General features: G+C 40.5%; 1 protein-coding gene across 3 annotated transcripts in view; it reads left to right on the top strand.

Moving 5' to 3' along the window:
• Positions 1-25,071, top strand: part of LOC121827594 (3-beta-hydroxysteroid sulfotransferase-like) — a 30,773-nt gene extending 5,702 nt beyond the window's left edge. Inside the window, exons 1-7 of one of the 3 annotated variants that reach the window (XM_076571543.1) lie at positions 4,382-4,466; positions 4,583-4,823; positions 8,900-9,108; positions 19,044-19,170; positions 20,424-20,518; positions 23,014-23,197; positions 24,382-25,071. In XM_076571543.1, the coding sequence (XP_076427658.1) occupies positions 4,691-4,823; positions 8,900-9,108; positions 19,044-19,170; positions 20,424-20,518; positions 23,014-23,197; positions 24,382-24,503 (870 nt within the window). In that variant the 5' untranslated portion in view covers positions 4,382-4,466; positions 4,583-4,690 and the 3' untranslated portion in view covers positions 24,504-25,071. Of the gene's footprint in view, positions 1-4,381; positions 4,467-4,582; positions 4,824-8,899; positions 9,109-19,043; positions 19,171-20,423; positions 20,519-23,013; positions 23,198-24,381 lie in introns of those variants that run through there. The other 2 variants (XM_076571542.1, XM_076571546.1) reach the window with 2 other exon arrangements.
• The last annotated feature ends 423 nt before the right edge of the window (positions 25,072-25,494 follow it).

Raw genomic sequence — 25,494 nt, 5'->3', positions numbered from 1 at the left:
TCTGCTGGGTCTATGCCTGCTAATTGACGAAGTCTCAATTTTCCTTTCCAAATCAAGTCAGAGATTTTTTTCCACATAAGTTTTTAATTTTTTATTTGGTTTATTTGGTAAAAATATCCACTCCAATATAATATCTTCCCTCTGCATTACTATTCCAGTAGGAGAATGCCTAGAAGGTAAAATAACCAAAATGCAATCCAGCTTTGGATCATTACGATCCAAGTGCCCTTCATGTACTTTCTTTCCTACCAAGGCCAATTCTTTCTCAGATTCAGGTGATAATTCTCTTGGACTATTTAAGTCCTTGTCACCTTCTAAGATTTTGAACAAATTATTCAGTTCATCATTTTTTACCCCCACAATAGTTCGTAGATGAGAAATGTCTCCAAATAATCTTTGAAAGTCATTAAGAGTCTGTAGTCGATGTCTCCTAATTTTCACCTTTTGGGGTCTAATTTTTTGTAGCTCTATTTTATATCCTAAATAATTAATGGAATCTCCTCATTGTATCTTTTCAGGAGCGATTTGTAATCCCCAGCAAGGCAAAATTTTCTTTACTTTTTCAAACATTCTTTCTAAAGTATATGCATTTGAGTCAGCTAGTAAAATATCATCCATATAATGATAAATTATAGATTTAGGAAAATTTTTTATGTATCACTTCCAATGGCTGTTGTACAAAATATTGGCACAGAGTTGGGCTATTCAACATTCCCTGTGGGAGGACCCTCCATTGAAATCTTTTAACCGGTTGAGAATTATTATAAGTAGGCACTGTGAAAGCAAATCTTTCTCTGTCTTTTTCTTGTAAGGGTATTGAAAAGAAACAGTCTTTTAAATCAATAACTATGAGAGGCCATCCTTTTAGTAACAGAGTAGGCAAAGGCATCCCAGATTGTAGAGAGCCCATTGGCTGAATTACTTTGTTAATTGCCCTAAGGTCTGTTACCATTCTCCATTTACCAGATTTCTTTTTAATAACAAATACAGGAGAATTCCAAGGGCTGGTTGATTCTTCAATATACTGAGCATTTAACTGTTCTTCTACCAGCTCTTCTAAAGCCTGGAGTTTCTCTGTTGTTAAAGGCCATTGCTGGACCCATACAGGCTTGTCTCTTAACCATTTTAAAGGTAGAGCTGTTGGTGTCTTTGGAAGATCATCAGTTATTGTGCCCTGTTCTTGTATAATATGGATGGCTGGTGACCACTCATTAGAACAATATCTTCTAATATTTCTCTCAGTAACATGTGCTAGTTTATGATTTGTTTCTGAGATTGGAGGGATGTTAATCTGAGTATTCCATTGTTGCAACAAGTCTCGACCCCACAGGTTCATAGTTATGTTAGCCACATATGGTTTTAATTTTCCTCTCTGTCCTTCTGGACCTATACATTCGAGCCATCTTGCACTCTGTTTCACCTGAGATAATGTCCCAATTCCTAACAGTTGAACGTTTACCTCCTGAAGAGGCCAAGTTGGATGCCAAAATTCTGGTGCAATTATGGTAACGTCCGCACCTGTGTCTACCAGACCAGACAACAAAACACCATTTATTTTTATCGTTAATTTTGGTCTTTGTTCATTAATAGAAGTTTGCCAAAAAATTTTCTTTATGTTTTCTCCTGAATTTTCTATTCTCTCTGTTTCATCATTCTGACCAGCATGATTTATTCCAATAGGCATTTGGTTATTTAATCGCTCTCCAGAGCAGGCATTTCCTCTATGGCTGCAGGAAAGGTTTGAACTGGATTTGCACTGGGGGCCTGCCTGAGGCCCCTCTGGGAGTTTCCCGAAGACTGAGGCAAAGGATTACCCTGTCTGTCCTTTGTTGATCTACATTCGTTGGTCCAGTGTTTTCCCTTACCACACCTTCTGCATACTCCAGAAGGAAGGGGCATTCTGTTGCCATTGTTCCTTGAAGAAACATTGTTTCTGGAAATGACCTGTCTACAGTCCCTTTTCAAATGTCCTTGCTTTCCACATCCAAAACATCTAACACTCCTCAAACCTTTTGAAATTACTTCTCCTACCCATGTATCATCATGCTCATCAGCTTCAACATTAATTGTTTCTCTAATCCAATCTTCCATAGGTGCAGATCTTGCCCTTAATGGCCTGATTATTCTTTTGCATGCTGCATTCGCATTCTCAAAGGCCAAAGATTCAATTATTGCCTTACCAGCTTCTGAATCCGAGACCGTTCTCTTTACTGCTGAAGCCAGTCTTTGTAAAAAATCTGTAAAAGACTCTTTTGGGCCTTGCTTCACCTTTGTAAATGACTCAGATTTTTTTCCTGGTTCCTCAACTTTGTCCCATGCATTCAAGGCTGCCGTTCGACATAAAATTAGGGTTTGGACATCATATAAACATTGTGCTTGTGCTGAAGCATATTGGCCTTCGCCCATAAGCTGATCCTGGCAAACTTGTACTCCTTTATCCCTCCATTGTTTTTCTATGTTTTTAGCCTCCTCCTTAAACCAAGTCAGAAATTGAAGTCTCTGGCTGGGTTCCAGAACACCTTGTGCGAGGTCCCGCCAGTCCTGTGGTACTATCCTATTATATGTTGACCAAGTGTTTAACATTTGCTTTACATATGGGGAATGCATGCCATAAGATACTATTGCCTCCTTAAACCTTTTTAAATCCAACATTTCAATTGGAGCCCAAGTATTTTGTGTAGCCATTTGATCAGGCATCTGCTGTACAGTTACAGGATAAATTAAGGGTGACTGTGTGAAAACAGGCTTTCTTTCTGCAACCTTATGATCCCGACTTGAAACAACTTCACTGTTAATTTCTTCTGTCTGAATTTTTACAGGTTTAACAAGTTCTTCTAAAGCTGTTATCCTGGCACTTAAATTGACTATCTTTTTAAATATTAAAATGTGGATAATTATAGTGATAAGGTGCATAATTCCACCAATACTAATATTATATAGTTGTTCCATTGCCAGACTGCCTAAAATTTCGAACAAAAACCAATTTTCTTCCAATGTACACATAAAACCCATTTGTTTTTTAATGTGGAAAAAAATTCTCTTTTAGATAGTTTCCTTTAAAATATCTGATATATTATGACTTACCAAATCTGCGTAGAACAGTAGAAATCCGAGGGGATTTTCAAAGCAGCCACCTAGTGTCCCAGGTGTAAATCCAGAGAGAGAGAGAGAGAGAGAGAGAGAGAGAGAGAGAGAGAGAGAGAGAGAGAGAGAGAGAAAAGAGAGAACGCACAAGAAAGCGTAGCCGGCTAAAGCTTAAATGCAGCCACGTGTTCCCTCTTGTGCCGAGTCAAGGCTTGGGTCTGGCTTCCTTAAGCTCCGACCACGTGCGTTGGCTTTACAGGCAGGGCCCTGTTCGGCAGGGCAGGTCTGAGTTGTTTGTAGCACCGGCTTTAGGCAAGCTGCTCACAGACCTAGGCCCGGGCTAGAAGTTGCTACCCGGACTAGGAAGCCGGCAGCTCAGACTAGGAAGCTGGCAGCTCAGACTAGGACGCCGGCAGCTCGGACTAAGACGCCGGCCGCTTCCTGCCGCTTCCTCTGCCGCCTGCCACCGCCTGCCGCCCTTGCGGGAAAGCGGACCTGCCGTCAAGCCAAGCGGTTTTTAATGGATTCTTGTCACGTTGGGCGCCAGATGTAGATGTAACCAACCGTCTTATTAAATAAGAAACACAGAAACAATGTAAAAGAGAAAGCCGAGAAGTCAGAGCTCAGAGCTAAAATCTCACCCTTCCTCCTGCTGTCCCAGCTTCGCGAAAAGAGACCTACTTCCTGTCAGTTTGTTTTTTTTAAAGTATGTTGTTCTGCCTTCTCATTGGTTGTAAACCCAAACACATGACTGCCTCGTCACTGTCTGAATGTACAGCCCCGTAGGTCTTAAAGGCATATGTCTCCAATGCTGGCTGTATCCCTGAACACACAGAGATCTTATGGGATTAAAGGCGTGTGCCACCACCGCCACACTCTTGCTATGGCTCTAATAGCTCTGACCCTGAACACACAGATATCTATGGGATTAAAGGCGTGTGCCACCACCGCCACACTCTTGCTATGGCTCTAATAGCTCTGACTCCCAGACAACTTTATTTATTAACATACAATCAAAATAATAATTCAGTACAATTAGATTATCACCACAGCTTATTTTCTCAGTTACTTAAAGCTCTACTTGTATGGCCTATTTACCAAGAATAACTTCAAATGGAACAAAATGACTCCAAAATGTAACTGAAAAAAAGGGTCATTGCTCTTAATGACCTGCTGACAGCCACATAGCTTCTGTAGAATCCTGCTTGCTTGACTGCCCACGCTTGTCATATTAGAGTATAAAGTGGAAATGCAAACTGGACTTGGGACCAAAACCTTTCAGGAATTATCTCAGCTTCAGTCAGCAGTGACACTCTCATTGCTGTTGGGGTGCTTGCTTATTCCAGAAAGATCACTGCAACACTGCTTGAAAACTGTGAAAGGTTTGTCACATTTAATTATGTAACTCTGCAAATCCCACCCATCTTAATTCTCACACCTGTATAAGTTCTGTTCTTCTGGTAACTCTAGAGAACTGCTCATTGCTCTGCTTTGACAGGTTGGCTCTTAGCAGCCTCTTCTGGAGCATATACGGGCCACTTCCATTCAACACTTGAGCGAGCCAGGCCACTTGGGCAGCCTCACTGAAGCCTACAACTGTGTCAAGATGACTGACAATATCTTCTTGTTTGAGGGGATCCAGATGCTGTCTGACTTCCATAGTGTGGAGTCTCTGTCTTTTGCTCAGAACTTTTTGGTGAAAGATGATGATGTCATTATAGTGAGCTTCCCTAGATCAGGTAAGAAAAGTGTGTGTGTGTGTGTGTGTGTGTGTGTGTGTGTGTGTGTGTGTATGTGTAACTTTGGGGGGGTTAACCTATGTCCCAGTTACTGTTCTATTGCTGTGAATAGACACCATGGATAAGGCAACTATAAAGGAAGATATTTATTTGAGGGCTTACTTACAGTTTCAGAGGGTTAGTACATAATCATCATGGTAGGGGGCATGGTGGCAGACCAGCATACATGGCACTGTAGCAGAAGCTGAGAGCTCACATCTGATTCACAAATTGCAGGCAGAGAGAGAGGGTGGGGGGAGAGACTGGCCTTGGGTGGGCTTTTGAAATCTCAAAGCCCAGCCTCAGTGACACTTCCTCCAACAAGGCCCACATCTCCTCCATCAAGAGCACGCTTCCTAATTCTTCCCAGACAGCTCCACTATCTAGAGATCAAGCGTTCAAACATATGAGCCCATGGGGTCCATTCCTATCCAAATCACCAAAATCTGTATGCTTTTTCCCATGTCAGTTACACTATTTTATATTTCCACCAAAAATGCTTATGAAATTTTCCACACATCAGTTCCCTAAAATCCTGTCCTTTGGGGATATTAGGAGGCACAAATAGGGATGACTGATTAAAATATTGGTCAAAGTAAATTATATGTTTGAAATTATAAAAGAATAAAAGAAGAAAAACATAGCTTAAAACAAATACTGACTATTTATGATCAACTTAACCCTTGGCCTGCCTTCCCTATGTATAGGTTAGGGAGTGGGGCTGAAAAATCCCAACCCTCTAATTCTGTTGCATGGATTCAGGTGACCAGCTTATATCCTTGGCCTATTTATGGGGCAGGGCCACTTTTTATGCACAGAAAACCTCGCTAATTCAGAGATTACATGATATTAGAAGTTGTATGCTAGGAAACTTGGAGATAGACTCTATCATCTATCTATCTATCTATCTATCTATCTATCTATCTATCTATCTATCTACATATCTATCTATCTATATATCTATCTATCTACATATCTATCTATCTACATATCTACCTATCTATCATCTATCTATCTATCTATCTATCTATCATCTATATCTATCTATCTATCTATCTATCTATCTATCTTTCATCTACCACCCTATATGCTACTTACCTATCTAACATGGTCTTAGGCTGGTCCTGAGGCACAGATCCCTACATCAAGTAACTGTGTAACTGAAAAGTCAACTGCACATCACTATTCTGTCATTAATAATTAGCTCAGCCCATCATATTTCATGACTGTGTCTCCCAGGGAAAGGTACCTCTTGCAGGTATCCATTTGCTCTTGTCAGTTTCTAAATCTCGGGGTGCTCTCAAGAAACACAAAGCTTCTCTCTCATCCTGGGGATGGGAAATGTTGAGAATGGGCAGGGCTCACTCTCACTAATTGTCAGACACTGAGATGGACAAGACTTGAACACTGCTTGATTTCCATTTGGCTCTGCCATTTCCAGGTGTGTGAATGTGAGCACACTTTCTCATTCATGTCACCTCATTTTCAGACAATAATTATTTGTACTTCGAGAGTTAGTGTCTTCATTAGAAATACCCTGATAAGACAGAACTTTGGGGAGAAAACAGTTTATTAATGTTTACAGATGCAGGTTTCAATCCATCATTGAGAGGAATTCAAGGCTGAAAAGCAAGCAAGCTAGTCACACTATATCCATGGTCCATATAGAAATGACTGCGACTTTCTGCCTGCCTTCTCTGGTCTCATATAGCTCAGGAACTCCTGTCTAGGGAATGGTGCTGTCCACAGTGGGCTGGGGCTTCCTATGCTAATTAACAACCAAGACAATCCCCCTCAGACCAACCTGATCCAGATAATTTCTCATTAAGACTTTCTCCCTGGAGGGATGAGAAAACTTGAAGTGAGTTCATGAAACCAGAAAGCATCCAGAACAGTATCAAGAAGACAGGCTGACAGGACAGGGTGTTGGGGTAAATGCTGGGGCTTTAAGCAAAGCTCTAGACCCCTCTCCCAACTGGGATAACTCTCAGATCATCTTATTGTCAGCACATCTAAAGCAAAGCTCATGACCTTGTCAATCCTGTCCTTTAAAATATTTTCACCTCTTTCATCTCACTTTCATCTACATGAAAGGATCCCAGCACTTTAAAAAAAGATTTTGTGAGATGGGTAATAGAAACAGGGATGAAAATTTTAGCAAGCATTATGACTCATTTTGAAGAAAATGGGCTTTGTAGAAGATAAGTATCTTGCTTGGCCTCTTGAAGCTACCAAAGAAAGGGCTTGGAGTAAAACCAGGTATTTTTGGTTTCAAAACCATTGATTAAAATACTTTAACTAGACATTCTAGAAAGCTTGCTCTTTTTTCCCCATAAAACAAGAAGTAACATCAATTGCTTATTTCTGACATTCAGTATTATGAGCATCTTTTCATTTTTCAGAAGTGCATGCCTTAATACTAACACAAAGGACCATTTTCAAGTGATATACTTTCTTTCTTTCCTGGTGTACTTGTATTCAGATGTGAGAATAGGTAGAGGTGAATGTCTCAAAAGAAACTAGTGTTTTCCCAACTAAAAAACAAAAACAAACAAAAAACCAAAGACTTTCCCCAAGTACTTCCAGTTTCTGTCCAGTTGAGAGTTGTAATAATCACAGAATTCAATCAAGCGGTTGCAAATAGATACATAAATTAATATAGAAGTTAAAACAAAATTAATGTGGTTTATGCTATCACAAGGCAGAACCAGAGGGTGGGTCAGGAGGGATGACTAAACCCTTTTTCATGCAGTCATCTTGGATACAAGATTTCTCATCTCTTTTTGTTCTGCTAATGTCTTCATAAAGCCCTGGTAAGTCTATGGTACTCCATATAACCCTGTATGAGGTGGGATGGTAGGAGAGCAATCAGACTGCTTGTGCCTTCATTACCAATAACCAAGCATATCTCTTGAATTTTTGTTATACTGTTCAGATCTGATTAGACAGGTACATAGACCTGGGGAAAATAGGTAAGTAGAAGAAAGTTTGACAAATCTATATAAAGCTATAATTAGATAAATGAGATGATGTGGTACGCCACTCACGGTATAGATTGTTGTTTCAAAAAAACTAGAAAAAGTGATGTTCACAAGAGTCAACATGTAGATATGATATCCAGTTGAAGAGGTAGATTTGTTTAAAATGATAAAATTGTGCAATATTGATATTATATTCTGTCACAGTATTTATACATCTTTTAATATTTCTGTTAAATTTAATGTGAGTGGAGAAAATACGAGCTAATGAGGGGCAGGACTGGAGAGATGGCTACACCGTTAAGAGCACTTTCTGCTCTTGCAGAGACCTGTGCCCAGCATCTACATATGGTGGCTCACAACCATCTGTAATGTCAATGTAAGTCCTTGACTTTGGGAGCCAAGGCAGGAACTCAAACAGGGTAGGAACCTGGAGGCAGGAACTGAAGCAGAGACCATCAAAGGGTGCTGCTTACTGGCTTTCTCCTCCTGGTCTACTCAGCCTGCTTTCCTTTCTTATATTCTAAGACCACTGGCCCAGGGTGGTACTGCCCACAGTGGTCTGGTTCCTCCAAATCAATCATTAATCAAGACTGTGCTCCACAGGCTCCCTACAGGCCAATTTGATGGTGGCGTTTTCTCAATTGAGGTTTCCTTTTCCAAGATGACTCTAGCTTATGTCACATTGACACAAACAAACAAACATAAAAATAACCAGCAGTGGTGGTGGTGGGTTAAAGGTGGAGGGCGTAATAGAACACAGGCAAAAGGAAAGTAGAGAGGGGTATTACTGTAGGTGAAAAGTTTTAAACAGGGATGATATGAGAATTAGAGATATAAGGGGAGATGGGAGTTCAGGAACAGAGGAAGGATTAACCAGGATTAAAAAGTACAATGAAACCACATGGAAGTCTGCTGGCTTGTATACAAGTGGAAAACACAAAAGTAAAACCTAAGAATAAAACCAAATACAAATACCTTCATCATTCAACATATGAAACATTTTCTTTACTATGATAATGTAATGTAATTTGATTGTTCTCATTTTCCCACAACCAGGAACACACTGGATGATTGAAATGGTCAGTCTGATTGTCTCCAAAGGGGACCCTACTCGGGTCCAAACTGTCAAAAATTTTGCCAGGTCTCCAGGGCTTGAGTCTAAAGATGAGCAGAAACTATTGCTAGACCAGGCTGGACCACGTCTCATGAGTACACATCTTCCCATACAACTGTTTCCCAAGTCTTACTTCACATCCAGTGCTAAGGTGAGTAGATGCTGGTCTCTATGATGAAATTTTTTATATTTTATTTTATTATTATTATTTTTTATTAAGAAAAATTTTAATTCATTTTACATACCAATCAAAGATCCTCCTCTTCCCCCCTCCTGCCCCTCTAGCCTCCCCTTCTAGCCCACCCCTCATTCCCTCCTACAAGAAGGAAAGGTCTCCCATGGGGGGGAACATTCAGTTGAGGCAGGTCTAAGCCCCTCCCCCTGCCTCAAGGCTGTGTGAAGTGCCCCATCATAGGTAGTGGGTTTCACAAAGCCTGCTCATGCACCAGGCATGGATTCTGATCCTACTGCCAGGGGGCCCCCTAAGCGGGTCAAGCTACACAACAGTCTCACTATGCAGAGGGCCTAGCCCAGTCCCATGCAGGCTCCACAGCTGTTGATCTGAATTTCATGAGTTCCCACTAGTTTGGTTTGGTTGCTCTGCATGTTTCCCCATCATGATCTTGATGCCCTTGCTCATCGAATCCCTCTTCTCTCTCTTCGACTGGATTCCTTAAGCTTGCCCTGTTCTTTGGCTATGGATCTCTGTATCTGCTTCTATCTGTGATGAAATCTTAGGAGGACTCTCTTTCTTAAACTGGCACACTCAAGGGTGTGTCCAAATTTATGGCCTTGTCAGTCTCCCTAATACTCACTTGTATGGGAACAGCTGAACTCACAGTTCTTCATTAATTGGTTAATGAATGATTAATGTTATGAATACTTGTTAACTCAGAAGTCAGCTTTCAACTTTGCATTTTTCCTTTTCCTTTTCCATGCGTGTATAAGTGGTGTGCATGTGTTTGGGCATGGGAGTGTAGGTTGTATAGGCACTTGTGGATGGGTGTGTATGGAGGCCCAACGTTGATGTCTAGAATCATTTTCAATCACTCCTCTGCCTTATTCTTTTTGTTTGGTTTTTTGAGACAGGGTTTCTCTGTGTAGCTTTGCTCCTTTCCTGGAAAACACTCTAGCCCAGGCTGGCCTCGAACTCACAGGGATCTGCCCGCCTCAGTCTTCCGAGTGCTGGGATTAAAGGCGTGTGCCAGCATCGCCGGCTTGCCTTATTCTTTTGAAATATTTGTTCTCTTTCTCTCTCTGTGTGGGTGTGGGTGTGGGGGGTGGAGTTGGTGAGGGTGCATGGCTCTCTTTCCACTGTGTGGGTCCCAGAAAGTTAGCCTAGCTCATCAGGCTTGGTGGCAAGTGCCCCTGCCCAGTGAACAACCTCAGCAGTTCCCACCTATTCTTCTTAAGACAGGGTCTCTCAATCAATCACAGTTCACTGGCATGACTTATGTTGGGAACCAGCATGCTCTGGAGATCTCCACCTTCTGAGGGTGGAATTACAGGCAGGCTTCTCACTTGCCTGGTGTTTATGTGGTATATTAGTCAGGGTTCTCTATAGTCATAGAAATTTTGGTATGAATTTCTCTCCATATATATAAGGGAATTTATTGGAATGACTTCCAGGCTATAGTCTTGCTAATCTAACAATGGCTAGTGGTGAATGGAAAGTCCAAGAATCTAGTAGCTGCTCAGTCCCCTGAGGCTGCGTGTCTCAGCTGATCTTCTGTATATGCTGGAATCCTGGAGAATTAGACACCAATACCAGTGAAGGAATGGATGTGCTGGCAAGGCGAGGGCAGGCAGGCAAAGAAGAAGCAAGCTTTCCTTCTTCCATTGTCCTTATATAGGCTTTTGGCAGAAGGTGTGGCCCAGATTAAAGGTGTATCTATCAGTGGCCATGTCAGAGGAGTAGCAGATGGCAATTGACTTCAGGGGATTGGCCCACCAGCATGCAAGGCACTGGTGGATGAATCTTGGATAGGCAAGGCCCCAAGAGCCTCAGCACTAGAATATTTCTTGCTACTGCTGTGTCTTTGCATGTCTGTCACTGCCATTTTTCTCTGGTATCTGGTACGGTGTGAATGGGTGTGGAGAGATCCCCACTGCCCTTAATGAAGTATGATCATCTCTTGGAAATGTCCTGTTTTACTGGGCATTTTTACCTGTGGATTATTATGAAGATGACTTCTTCCTAAGCTGTACTTTTTAACTGAAGCAATGATCTTATACAATAATAGTGTTAGTTTAAACAGGATTTTGATGATTGAGGATTTGTAATAAATATAGTAAGGCACTGTGATAGAGGTTATTTTAGTGGAAAAATTAACATAGGTAAAGGTAGGATAAAACATTGCCTCTGTAGGATGCAGAGGATAAAACAATAAAATAAGAAAGTGTCACACAGCTAGAACACATGAGTTTCTATTGAGGAGCCATATAGACTGTGGCTTATGTTAATGATTAAGAAAAACAACCGAGTCCCAGTAGCCCAGCTAGTTTAAATTCCTTTAATCTTAAGTTGGGAGATGTGTTCACAGATTTCCCAGTGCATCATAGCTGAAACAAAGCTTTGAAAATAAAGTTAGACTGAGTTGTTTTTGCTAATAGCTTTAAGATGAAAAACCCAAAAAGACAAATCTGAAGTTTTTGAAAGGCACATAGTTGAGTGAGGAACTCTTTAAGGTCAGGGAACAAGAACAAAGCAGCCCGATTATTGTTAGCTGGTGTGCCTTTCTTGCTTGGACGGTTTGGTGACCAAAGGCAGTGTTTAAATCCTTGTCCCCATTTCTGCCCTCTGCTTCCTGATATAAAGAACTGTTGATGAATATGTGTGCACCCTGAGGATTTAAAATAGAGCTGACCGGTTCTTTTTCATATATAAAAGTTTAGATTCGTGATTCTTCTAACATTATCTTTTGAGATAAATAGTAAAATGGTTGGCCCTTTCTTTGTAACTACAGTAAGTGTGGGGCATTTACCCACCACCCCCACAGCTTCCCAGAGTTTTCTTGAGTGCGATCAGCAGGAAATATTAGATAGAAGGATTTATAGCGGAGAATCTTGCGGAGATAAACAGATAGAAAATAAAGGATAGCCTCGAGAGGGCCTGGAACCTATTCCAATGGGCCCCGACTGTCTCTGGCCCAGGGTTTTTATAGAGACGCCAAGGGGTGGAGCAAAAGACCTCCTCCCCCAGTACAGCCAAGTGCAGAGCATCTCAGACACCTGCACTCAGGCCCGTGGTCCTGATCATCCTCTATTCGGACCTGCTGAGTAAAGCCACGAGGAACCCCAGAACGGGCTCCCACAGGTCCCCCCTTCTTAATATATAAAAAAATAACTATTAATGGCTTACAGCAATCTCCATAGCTGTTATACCTCCCAGTATGGGAGTAGAGGATGATATAAATGGCATTTCTCTTTTGAATTAGGTCCAAGGTGACCACAGCAGTCTTAGCTGCCTCAAGCCCTTTCTAAACCAAAACTCTTAAGGCGACTACAAACTTACAGAATCCCTTAGCTTCATCATTACCATTAACAGGTTAACATAAATATTGCTATACATAGTCACAATTCTCTCAATCTTACAACTCAAAACAAACTCTTAACAGAACCATTAGAATTAGTATATATGGTGCTATATAATAGTTAACAATTTTCTCCGTCTTACAACTTTAACTCAGTCATTTGAATTTTCTTGTTAACAGAACATAGGAAAAACTTCGATGTATTCACATCAAACTTAAACATTTCCTCAATTCCACAAAGCCAGGGTGCATTAATATCAATAGGTTTCTGTGAACATAATTCAATCTCATAGCTCCTCCTTTTCTTTATAATTTTTAAGCAAAATCTCAAGCCTAGTTAGAAAACCCAAACTTTTCTGTTTAAACAGCTCCATTTGTAACACAAAACCAGTTCCATAAGTAATTCCATTTTTACATAAACAGTTCCACAAAACAATTCATAAATCTCCAGTTAATAAAGCATATATGCATACACAAAATTGCATCTTGATTCTAAGTAGAAATACATTTCTTCATTTAAACAGTTCCATTTTTAACCCAATTCCAGAAAACTGTTCCTAGGTCATTACTAGAAGTAAGCTCAAAATTGTCCCATTGCAATGAAATCTCTATTGTTCATTTCATTTAAGTACCAAAATTCAAATAATAAATATTGGTACTAGCCTTCCAAATTTGAAGGAATCCATAACCAAAATGTTTTTGTAATTTTATCTCATTTTAAATTCAAAAAGTTCAAACAAGAAATAAATTCTGGTATCAGGCTTTCACTTCCAAATATGAAGAAACGTTTTTCAACCAAAACTTTTTGCAGTTAATTTTTGTTCAAACAAGTGTCTCTGCAACTTTTGTTCTCATAGACAGACCTTTTTAGTTATAGTAATATTTTAAACTGCACCGTTTTTGCTGTTAGCTCAGATTTTTCTGTGCTGCGTTGATATTCCACGGATCTCAACTGCCATGCCTTGTGCTGGTTCTGGCGTCCGCCATTCTTAGCTTCTTAGCGGCTTCTGGAGCTTTTGAAACCATTCAGACTGCCTACCTTGCAGTCTACTAGGACACTATCTCCTGTGTCTCAGGTGTTTTCACCATATACATTAATAGACTCACACTTAACATTTACACTTTTTCACAAACTCACATAACATGTGCTTAAGCATAAACTCACTCAACATTACACATTTTTACAAACTCACATATTAACATCTACTTATTTATACTTTAAGGAAACTATAGAACTACTTTAGCAAATATATTTCTTATTAATTCTTATATACTTATATTCATTCCATCTTATTTCTTATTTAAACTTACATTTACAACTAGCATCTTACAAGCTTATTACTACATGTCTTAAGACTACCTTAGATACTTCTTACAAGCTTATATTCTTAAAGGAACTCTATAGGTCTATTTTACAAACTTATATAGGCTACCATTAGCATATATCTAACTTAGCAAACACCTAAAGATTTCTTAACACAGATCTAACAAGACAGAATTTTTACAAACTCACATATCTTATTTTCGTCTTTCTACCTCTTACTCTTAATTATCACCATCTCTATTAGAAAGATTCTCTTAACTAGACAGGAAATACATACATCATTTCTAAAGTTTACAGTTTATAGTTAGCTTTGTTATAAAGCACTGGAATTTAGTGAGTGTTGCCATTATAGAGTTGTGATACTTGTTGCTAGGGGATTGTAACATTCTCAGGACGAAGCCACACCCAAAAGTTGCCAGTTCTCTCAGCCGTTCCGGACTGGCAGAGATGCACTGTCAGCGGTAGACAGTTTTTAACTAGAGGCTGTCCCTTCACCCAAATTCATAGTAGCTACCCTAAGTGCTTCAATTCAAACAAACGTTTCTATCACAGCAGTACTTTTGGTTTGCTCTACTGAAAAACTTCACTTCACACTGAGGGTGAAATTACCATATTTAGCTGCTGTAAAGCTCTTCACCAAAAACTGCACAGCTATTAGGTGGTATTTTAAGGATTTTAAAGTGACTTGTTTGCTCTTATAGGTAGCTTTTTATCATCCAACTGCCGTAAAAACTTTGCACAGCTATTAGGGTAAATAAGGCATTTTACCAATGGCGCCCCAAACCACGAAGCACCTAGTTCCGTATCCTTTCAATTTTTCATTGGAACTGACACTTAAACCCTTAGACGACTTTTCCCCTTTTTCTTTTAAAAGCTGTATTTTAATTTTAGAGCTGACAAAAGTGTTTCAGGGCAATGTCGCCATCTTTAGCAGAAAAACTACCTTTCCCAGAATGCATTTCCCTTATATCAGTCCATAATAATATCAGTTCCTTATATCAGTCCCTTATATCATTTCCCATATTTCTTATCGGGTTTGAGAGTCAACTGGTTCTCTTTTTACCAGACTTGCTTCCAAATTCTTGCCCGGGAGGTTTGAACAAAGTTTTTTGCTTTTGCAACGGAAGATTTGAACAAGCATTTTACATTTTCAGCTATGGCACATTGGGAGGTTTCTATTCTCCTCAACTGGCTTTAACAGGTGTCTCTCCTTCATCTGACACTGGACCCCCGATCAGAACCACACCTGCCTCGTTAGTGAGCATTGAGGCTGCCATTTCTGATAGCAACTTTCCTCAGGGCTTGTGTTTGTTTTAGCCAGTCAGTGAAAAACAAGATCATTTACAACAGCTTTTCCATAGCTCCTTCAGAGATTTTCTCCCACTGATTTATCTCATTTTGCTTGCTCCTTCCTTTCCCAGATGCAGAGCTTCAGCTATCTGCGGCTCTGTACCTCTGCTAGCTGCCTTTGGAGGTAGGGGCTTTCTTTTTCTCCCCCTGAATCTGCCTCAAATTCTAGCAGCTTTGTTAGGTCATGCATTTTCTGGGGAGGAATCTGTCCCCTCTGTTTCTTCAGAGTCTTTCTCCCAGACAGTTCCCAGTTTGGTCTCAGTTTATCCCCTCTACCCCAGAAACAGTTTCTGACACTACAGTGGCGGCTTTCCCTGCTACTGAAGGTAGGGGCTTTTTGTCCGTTTGTTTTTTTTTTTTTCCCCCGGGGTCTGTGTGGTTTGCGTACAGACTGAAAAATTTAACAAGGGAGGTTTTTGCCATTTCTAAACTCCCATTAGGACAGGTGCTTTGCCTCATCAGGCCTTCACCTGGCCCAGTCCCCCAGAGGGTTGTGTTTGCTTGTCTGGTTGCCCAAGGACAGAGCTTAAGCGAAAGGCAATCACCCCTTAGGGCTACCCTCCCTCATCTCATCAGAAGTCAGTTGAAACAAAGCTTTCTCAAAGAGGTGCTTTCTCTGACAGAAAAGAAAGCTTTACTCCTGGATAGTTCTGTTCTGCCCTGGCTGGGCTCTTTCCCCAGACAGCATTCTGACTCGGCAGCACGACTGCTTCAGACACAGTTCAGCTTTACTGTTTTCCCAGAAAGGTCCTTTCTCTGATAGGAAGCTTTTTCTCAGATTTCTTTTTGCAGTTGTGGACCTATAAACCTGGGACTTGTAGGAAAGCAGACAACTGTGCCGTTCCCACCGGCCTTAGCTTTGTTTGTTCATTAGCAATCTTCCCCTGGGTCCTGCACCTTCCTGCCTCAGCTCTGTGCTCCAGGAAGTTTACAACTGCAAGAACCCTAGTATCCCCGAAATGCACTCCAACTCAGAGATGCTGGCCAGTCACCTCTGGGTTTTTGGTCAGAATCGAGGATTCAATGCTAACAGTTTGCATTGCTTCAGGGGATCTTTGCATTAGGAGGATTAGGAGCACCTTTTCATTCTGAAATGCTCACTCAAAACCTTTGCTGCCTCAGCTCAGCTCTAACTGTGAAGCTTGACTATTTTGCTTTTCTCAGGTCAAGTTTCCTGCCCTTTTTGGGCTCTCTGTAGCTCTTCACCCACACTCTCCCCAAGCGTTTCCCTTAGGGTACTCTGACCCACTGTCTTTTACTAGCTTGAAGAGACAGAGCTTAGAAGGGGTTTTTAGAAACTTGTCCTTGCCTCCTGCATTGCAGGGATGATTTTTAAAGCTTGAAAGAGAACTTAGAGGTTTTGCTGTCTTAAGAGGTTTGTTGTTTTCCCTTAGAGCTAATCACAGGTGGTCCCCATACTAATATCTTCAGGTGATTCTAATTTTTGTCCTCTCAGGACAAATTTAGTTTTTAAGTTTAAGAGAGCTTTTGAGAAAGATTAAGGCTTTTTAGAGAGATTTTTTCCCCCCAAATTTTCCAAGAAAAGCTTTATAGCTTAAGAGAAAGATTTCTTTCCCCCCAGGAGAAAGACCAACTTTTCCCAAAACTTCCCAACTTTAAACTTTGACTTCTTACACCCCCATTTTTGCCTCAGGGAGAAATTACTTTCTCCTGCTGCTTGGAATTAGCATTTCAGCTGTCCCCAGGTCAAAAGCTTCCATAGGAAACTTTTTCTTCCCCATAAGCTCAAAGAAGAGCTTTTTTACTACCCATAAAGCCCAAAGTAAGATTTTTTCCCCAGTTTGCTTTCAAAGCCCCCAAAGTTAGAAAATTGAAGAGTTTTTCTGTCTAGTTGCCTTACTTATTTTTTCCTACACAATCTTACACTTCTAAGTTTTTCCTAAACTATATTACTACCCTATATCTTATACTTATTTTTCACAGATAGAAATTGAGAAAGGGATAGAAGATAGAAAATTTTGACAGAAGAGAATTTTGCTGCAGCATCGGACATCCTTCCAGTCTGCTTTCCTTTTCTCTCGAGGATAAAACCCCTGCCTTCCAAAAATATATATATAACAAATATATATTTTTTCATAACACCGGCATGCCTCTCCACTGGCAGGGCTGACTCAGCACTTTCACCAAAAACTCTGTAATAAAACTATTATTTTCCTTTATCTTTAGTCCCTATTACTTTGTCTTTAGTCCCTGTTCATTTGTCTTTAGTCCCCCCCTTTTTTTTGTCCCTTTTTTTCTTTAGTCCCCCCTTTTTTTTCCTTTTTCTTTAGTCTCTTTTTTTCTTTAGTCCCTGTTCAGGCGCCATTCTGTGGGGCGTTTACCCACCACCCCCACAGCTTCCCAGAGTTTTCTTGAGTGCGATCAGCAGGAAATATTAGATAGAAGGATTTATAGCGGAGAATCTTGTGGAGATAAACAGATAGAATATAAAGGATAGCCTCGAGAAGGCCTGGAACCTATTCCAACGGGCCCCGACTGTCTCTGGCCCAGGGTTTTTATAGAGACGCCAAGGGGTGGAGCAAAAGACCTCCTCCCCCAGCACAGCCAAGTGCAGAGCATCTCAGACACCTGCACTCAGGCCTGTGGTCCTGATCATCCTCTATTCGGACCTGCCGGGTAAAGCCACGAGGAACCCCAGAACGGGCTCCCACAAGTAAGCAGTCTGCTAGTAGAAGAATTGGCTTGAAAAATACTTTTGCTTACACTCTCTTAATCTATAACAAGTTGCTTGGATAATATATGTGGGTTCTTGGAACAACTTGTTTTTCACCTGTAATAAGTAAACTGTTTAACCATGTAGGGGAAATGAAAACATTTTTTAAAAGCCTGTATTCATTGTAATCATCCACTTGAAAAATAGAATGTAGCCACATTGTGATTTTCATATTGCTTGAAAGATTTTGGTAGAGTATATAAGCTGTAAGATTAAAAAAAAAAAAACAAAGTAAGTTAGAAGAAAAACATCAATAATGAGAGAAGGAAAACACCAGGAAAGATGTAGAGGAAGAATACAGAAGAATAAAGAAAGAGTCAGAAGAAAACTATCAAGAGAGTGTGTTGTCTTTTCCTTACTCCCTCAGATAAAAAAGCCTTAGTATGAGGACTCCATGGATTCCCTTCAAGCTCTGAGCTGCTGGAGGCTGGTCCTCATGGCAGCAGTATGTGCCTTCCCACCTCAAAATTTGGATCAAAGGCAGGTTGTCTTCCTGCCTCAAGATCCAGATCACAGGTGTGACCTCTGTTTCTGGATTGTATTTCATTCCAGGTATAGTCAAGTTGACAACCAAGGACAGCCATCACATGTGGGTTTCTGAGGACCCAAACTCAAATCTTCATTTTTTTATGCAGCAAACATTTGAAGCAGTGGTTCTCAACCTTCCCAATGCTGAGGCCCTTTAATACAGTTCCTATGTTGTGGTGATCCCCACCCACTAGATTAGTTTCACTGCTACTTCATAACTATAATTTTGCTACTGTTGTGAATCACACTATAAATATCTGTGTTCTCTGATGGTCTTGGGGACCCAGGTTGAGAAACCCTGCTTTAACCACGGAGGCATTTTTGCAGCCCCTCAACTGTTCTTCCAACAGTGAACCATGCATGTCAGTGGCAGCTATGTAAACTTTCTCAGATGGAAGATCAACTTGGCATCTTCTATCTCAGAGTTAAGGAAATGATGGAAGAGAAGGCAACCTTACATTGAGAGAGTCACGGATGTAAGGAAAAGGTGCAGCTCATCCTTTGACCTCCACATGTGTTGTGGCTTTGTGTAAAGACTTAAGAGTTTGGTTCAGGATATGTGGAAATATGCAGTGCTGAAGCAAAGACACACATTTCTAATAAACTTTCTCTTTTAGATTATCTACGTCATCAGGAATCCAAGAGATGTTGCTACATCTCACTATCATATCAGAAAACATTTTCACCTTTTGAACAATCAACAGACTTTTGATGAGCATCTTCGTTCATTTATCCAAGGTGACGGTGAGTGGAATCTGGACCACCAATTTTATATTTTGAAATCAAGGCAATACCAGAGATCTGTGTTGCATGTTTAAAAGCTATATCTGTGGGTCACAGTTGTTTAAAATTTACTCAGTGTGGGACAAGAAGGATGGTTTAGTTGTCTACTACTTTTGCAGATGTCCAAGTTTGGTTCCCAGCAATCATGCCAGGTTTCCCTCAAGGTCTGTTAACTCCATATCCAGGGGTCTAGTGCTCTCTTCTGGCATCCCCAGACACTGCATTCATGTATGCAATACCCATACACAGATATACATATGAATGAAACTTAAAATGTTAAAAACCAATGTTTTAAATTTTTACTCAGTGTGATGTCAAGAATTTTATGGACAACCAGATGCAATCTGATTTACACTTAATGTATTTTTTCACTTAGAAAAATCAAATCTTGTATGATATATTATATAGTTATGAATGATCATCTATCCTTTATTTTTATATTTTTCAATTGCATGTTTTCAGATATTATATCCATTAACTTAGTGTGTGTGTGTGTTATGGGGTTTCACACATGCCGTTGTGCATGTGTGGATGTCTGAGGACAACTTGTGGGAATCAGTTCTCTCCTTCAGCCATGTGGGTTTCAGGCATAAAGCTCATATCATCAGGCTGTGGGTCAAGTGCCTTTATCCACTAAGTCATTTCATTAGTTCTTGGTATTTTACTCACAATGAAGTATTATTTAATAAAACTATGCTTGCTTCATAAAATAGTTCTTGCATGTATTTGAATTTTATCCTGCTCTTTTTATACACTTTTCTAGTTAGAGGTTCAAAGAGGCAGGGCAGGAGATGTGGTTCAGTGGTTATGTACTCTTTCTGCTTTTTCAGAGGATCCAGATTCAGTTCTGCACCCATATGATGGCTTAAAACCATCTGTAATTCTGCTTCCAAGAGATACTATGCCCTCTTCTGGTCTCTGCGAACACTGCACCCATGTGATGCACATACATACATATCAGCAAACATTCATACACATTAAATAAGGTTTAAAACTTCTTTTAAATATGTAGGTAGTAAGCATGCATGATTTTTTCCTCTAAAAAAAAGTGAGCTTTCTCAATGTCATAATTGTGTCATAGACCTCTAGAGATAGAAACTTGACATCCCTTACCTTCCTCAAAGTAAATGCCATCCTCCAATCAGGAATAAGAACAAATATTCATGAGGTGCAAAGTTCAGTAATCATTTCCTTTTTCTCCCCTATCTCTGTAGTGATTTTTGGATCCTGGTTTGATCACACACTTGGATGGTTAACCAGGAGAGACACAGAGAACTTTCTACTAATGTCCTATGAGGAGCTACAGAGGGTAATTCTCTTTTACTGTGTTTCCTACATTGCTCATATCTGCCTTTGTTCCTTCCCTTTGTATTTCTCTAGGGGTAAACAATCGAGTAAGTGAGTGGGAGACTGTCATAGCTAGCATCGTTGTCAACTTGACACACCTGTGAGAGGAGCTATCCATGGAGAAAATGCCTCTACTAGATGTCTGTGGGGGGATTTTCTCAATTAATGATTAACGTAGGGGAGCCTCGCCACTTGGGGTGCTATATCCATAGGCAGGTGGGCTTGGGATGTATAAGAAAGGTAGCTGAGTAAGCCAGAGGGAGCAAGTCAGTGAACAGCATTCCTATGTGGGCTCTGCTTCAGTTCCTGCCTCAAGTTCCTGCCTGGCTTCCATCCATGATGCTCAAAACCCAGAAGCTGGATAAGCCCCTCCTCCCCCAGGTTTTTATTGGTCAGTATTTTATCATGGTAACAGAAAAATCAAACCCAAATAGGGAAGGTGTGTAAAACCCAGCCTTTCATTGTCTGCATAACCTCAGCACGTTCTAACTCATCCTGTGACTCACTGTTCTCCTGAAACTGCAAAAACAGTAGTATTCAGATACACAATAAAAGTGACAACTATCTAGAATAGTGAATGTCATGCTACATGTGTGCTTGATAAGTCTTAGCCATGTCTTATTAAAGACACCTGCTTCATCTAAATGTTCTTTCAGTTTCAGAGTAAGAATCTGATGGCTTTTGTTCAGAACGCTAGCCTGGCAATGCTCTGGGTTCATGCTCAACAGCATTAGTACACGAAAGTTGTCACAGTGGCTCCCACCTCGACAACCTGACCACATGAACACATTTGATGCAGGCACCTCAATAGCTTCATATTGGGGCCCAGGGACAATCAGATGGAGTATCGAACATTAAACTTAGGCAAGGACCTTTCATATAGACTTTCAGAGAATGTTCCAGGCTCGAGTCCTAAGTCAGAACTAAGAACTGGCCAACAGGAATCTCACCATAGTAAACTATGTATTATATACAGCAATTCCAATACTCCAAAGAGTAGTGGTTTTTCATACAACTCTTTCTCTCTTTCAAATGCCCTTCTATTGGCTGATTTAATCCAGTGAACATTGAAATTCCCATTTCTTTCTGTGGTATACAGCATTTTTGTAGAAAGTGCCTGTTCATTTTCTGCCTCCACTTTCCAATCCAATTTACATCCAGTTGGATTCATGAGTCTTGTTTTTTCCAACAAAATTTGCCAATGAAAAGTTGGTAACCAAGGGTAATGATGAGTGTAATGAGGAGGAACAGAAAAAATGTTTCATGTATTTTATATGAAATCTAGATTAGCTGTGTGGGGGCCACACAAGGAGAAGCAGGAGATGGACTGTTCAGGTGAGGGAAAGGGTAAGTAGGAGGGGTAAGGTAGTCAGCAAAGCATGATGGGTGATGAGGTGAACATGAGTTCAGTACAATGATACACATTTATAAAAAGTGACACAATGACATCCTACATTTTATACACTTAAAATTGATTTGTTTTTCATAAGGAAAAGTCAGGGGCTTGAGATTGGCTTAGCTGTTCAGAGCATTTGCTGCTCTTCCAGAGGACCTGAGTTTGGGGCCAAAACTCATGCCAGTTAGCTCATAACTGCCTGTAACAATAGCTCCATGGGAATCTGATACTTTCTTCTGGCCTCCATGAACATCTACAAACACACACACAGAGACACACACACACAGACACACAGACATGCACAGACACACACAGACATACACACACATACACACATGCACAGACACACCCACACCCACACATACACCTACACACACATACACACATGCACAGACACACACAGAGACACACAGACACATAGACACACACACACACACACACACACACACACACTTTTTTTTGAGCTGGTGGCTGGCAGGCAGACTTGACAAAGGAATGGGTTTTCTTTTCATGACTCCTTTATCCCTTCACAATGTAAGACAGAGTATGAAAACTGGGGAAATTGGGGCTGGAGCGATGGCTGAGTGGCTAAGAGTACATGCTGCCTTTACAGAGGACCTGGGTTCGATCCTCAGTACCCACATGGTGTCTCCTAGCCACCTCTAATTCCAACTCAGAGGGATCCATTGTCTTTTTCCAGCCTCAGTGCCCACTGTATACACATGCTTCATATATATTTATATTATACATTATAAATTTATACATATCATATATTATTATAACCTTATATTTTCATATTATACTGTATAACATTATATAGTATATACATCATATACAACTCATAAACACAATATAAAATATATTGTGTACTTATAAATATATATAACATAGTTATGTATATCAGTATATGTTTTATATGAATATGTATATGATGTAGGATGTTAGAAACAAAATTTTAGGTCACATAATAAGGAAGTATTCACCTTCTTGAGAACTCAAGGGCTATGTCACCATCAGTGCTTGTATCCACTCTCTCCTGATAACTCCTTTTCCACCCACAGGACCTCAAAGGCAGCATGCAAAAAGTGTGTCAATTTCTGGGCAAATATCTGACTCCAGAACAGCTTGATTCTGCTGCCCAAAACTTGTCCTTTTCAGTCATGAAAGAGAATAGCATGTCCAACAGCATAATGCTAAGAAATCCCAAAGATGGCACCGTCTCCAATATACCATTGCTGAGAAAGGGTAAGAAAAGATAGAGTGTCAAGGTTGTGTTGTAGAAATGGGTAGGTTTTTGATATTTGCATAAAGCATGAGTCATGAAAACAGACGTGCTTGGAAGCTAGTGTCATATTCCATCACATTCTTTCAGAAGAGTCGATGCCCACAAATCCGTTACTGAGACTCCTTAGAACCACGGTTAAGCAGAGAAGGAGTGAGAGGTGCTTGTGCCCTCCTGGCTCTGCCTGTGCGATGGACAAGTCCATCAAGACTCAGTCAGTCTCAGTGACATGATCCACGTCTATAAGAAACCAGAGGTGTAGTCACAGGAACAGGACTTTCAGTTCAGAGGGTTTACAACAGATAACCCATGCAAACATCCATGTGTCTACATGACAGATACAACGCCATTCGTCAGTAACAGAGTTTACTGACACATGTAGCAACATGGATGGATTCCAGTGGCCTTATGCTGAACGACAAGAGTCAACAACAAATCTACACACAATATATTTATGTAACATTCATAAAATAGAAAATAATTGTAGAGGCAGAGAATATGTTGCTGATGTTCAGGGATCCAGGGTGGTGGGGCTTGATGATTCATATATGACTAAAAAAGTCATAATATTGGGAGATGTTTGTGACACTGGACTATTTATGTATTTCAGTGGAAACGGTTTACAAAAATCTCCCACATGGAGAAAAGTGATGTAGAACACATCCATTTTCCTAGCGGAGATTTTTCTGATCACAGCATTGTGTAACTTAACCATATTCCCTTGAGTATAATACAAACTTTGTTGTAAAAAAAGTTGAAGGACACAAACTTTCAGTGTCCATTTTGTACCCTGTATCTCTGTCACATAGTTGTTATTTTTTTTTCCACATGGCGGGCAGGACTGAGGTGCAGGTATGAAAACTCCCTCAGTTTTTCCTTCAAAGTTTCAAGACTAGGATTTTTCCATCTGACATTTCGGACGCTCACAGGTACCAACCTCAAATCATCGCAAGCCCTGTCCCTTTTGTGCTAACATAGTTTTGACAGTTGGCAGTTGGTCTGAAGCAGAAAACTGTAGGATGACTCATTTTGGTCTTGAGAGAAAATACTAACTGGATGGTTGAGGTGGGAGTGTGACAGGCTTGGCTGTGCAAGTGGGATTTGGACTCATTTTCCTGGTGCTTTTCCTTCTGTGTTGGATTGACAGGCATCTGTGGTGACTGGAAGAATCTCTTCACTGTGGCTCAAAGTGAAGCCTTTGACAGAGTCTATCAGGAGAAGATGTCGAAGCTGGATCCTGGTCTCTTCCCCTGGTCAGCACGATGTTGATCAATGCCCCCATCCACCTACCCCCTCACCACTCTGCACACCCTCATCCAGGATAGGGTTTCTTAGTGTAGTCCTGGCTGTGCTGGACCTAGCTCTGTAAATAGGCTGGCCTCAAACTCAGAGATCTTCCTGCCTCTGCCTCCTGAGTGCTGGGATTAAAGGTGTGCACCACCAATGTCTGGCTGTCTGGTTGAAAGACTCTAACCATTTTAAGGACTCTGGGTGTTACCTACTAAACTTAAAAAAAAATCTATCTGTGCCTTTTTTTTTTTTTTTTTTTTTTTTTTTTTTTTTTTTTTTTTTTGTCATCTGGATGCAAGTTAGTCATCTGGGACCAGGAAATCTCATGGAGAAAATGCCTCCATCAGATTGGTCTGTATGAGAGCCCGGCCCACTCAAGGTGGTGCCATCCTTGTGGAAGTGGCTCTGGGTTGTATGGAAAAAAAAAATCTGAGCAAGTCACAGGGAACAAGCCAATAAACATCATTCCCCCACCGTCTCTACTTAGTTCCTGCCTCAGTTTCCCATGATAATGTACCTGTAAGCCAAATAAACCCTTCCCTCCCCATGTTGCTTTTGGTCAGTGCTTTATCACAGGAATGGAATGAAGATTGGAATACTATCCTTTTGAGTTGCCAGGTGGTTCATATCACAAAACTCAGAGCAAAATAATTTTTAAAAAACTTGAGTCTAGAGCAGACATATCTGCACCTGGTTTCCAAAACTGAATTGCAAGTAAGGTATTCATAATAAAATGTTAATTTATTGTCGCTTTCAAACAACTGTGGTGACGAATTTTTTGGTATTGAAGGGGGTCAGCAGAGAGAAGAGTATGCCTGCCTGAGCTTTAAATCTCTAGTTATAAGGAACAAAGGGTAATAACCGTAATTTCATTACTGTTATGAATCATAATGTAAATATCTGATAAGCAGGATACATGATATGCAATCCCCTTTGAAGTTGGGACCCACAAGTTGATAAATACTGGTTT

The sequence above is a fragment of the Peromyscus maniculatus genome, chromosome 1, assembly GCF_049852395.1.
Source record: "Peromyscus maniculatus bairdii isolate BWxNUB_F1_BW_parent chromosome 1, HU_Pman_BW_mat_3.1, whole genome shotgun sequence".
In the NCBI taxonomy this organism is placed as follows: Eukaryota; Metazoa; Chordata; class Mammalia; order Rodentia; family Cricetidae; genus Peromyscus; species Peromyscus maniculatus.
This window is presented reverse-complemented; position numbering and strand designations above follow the sequence as displayed.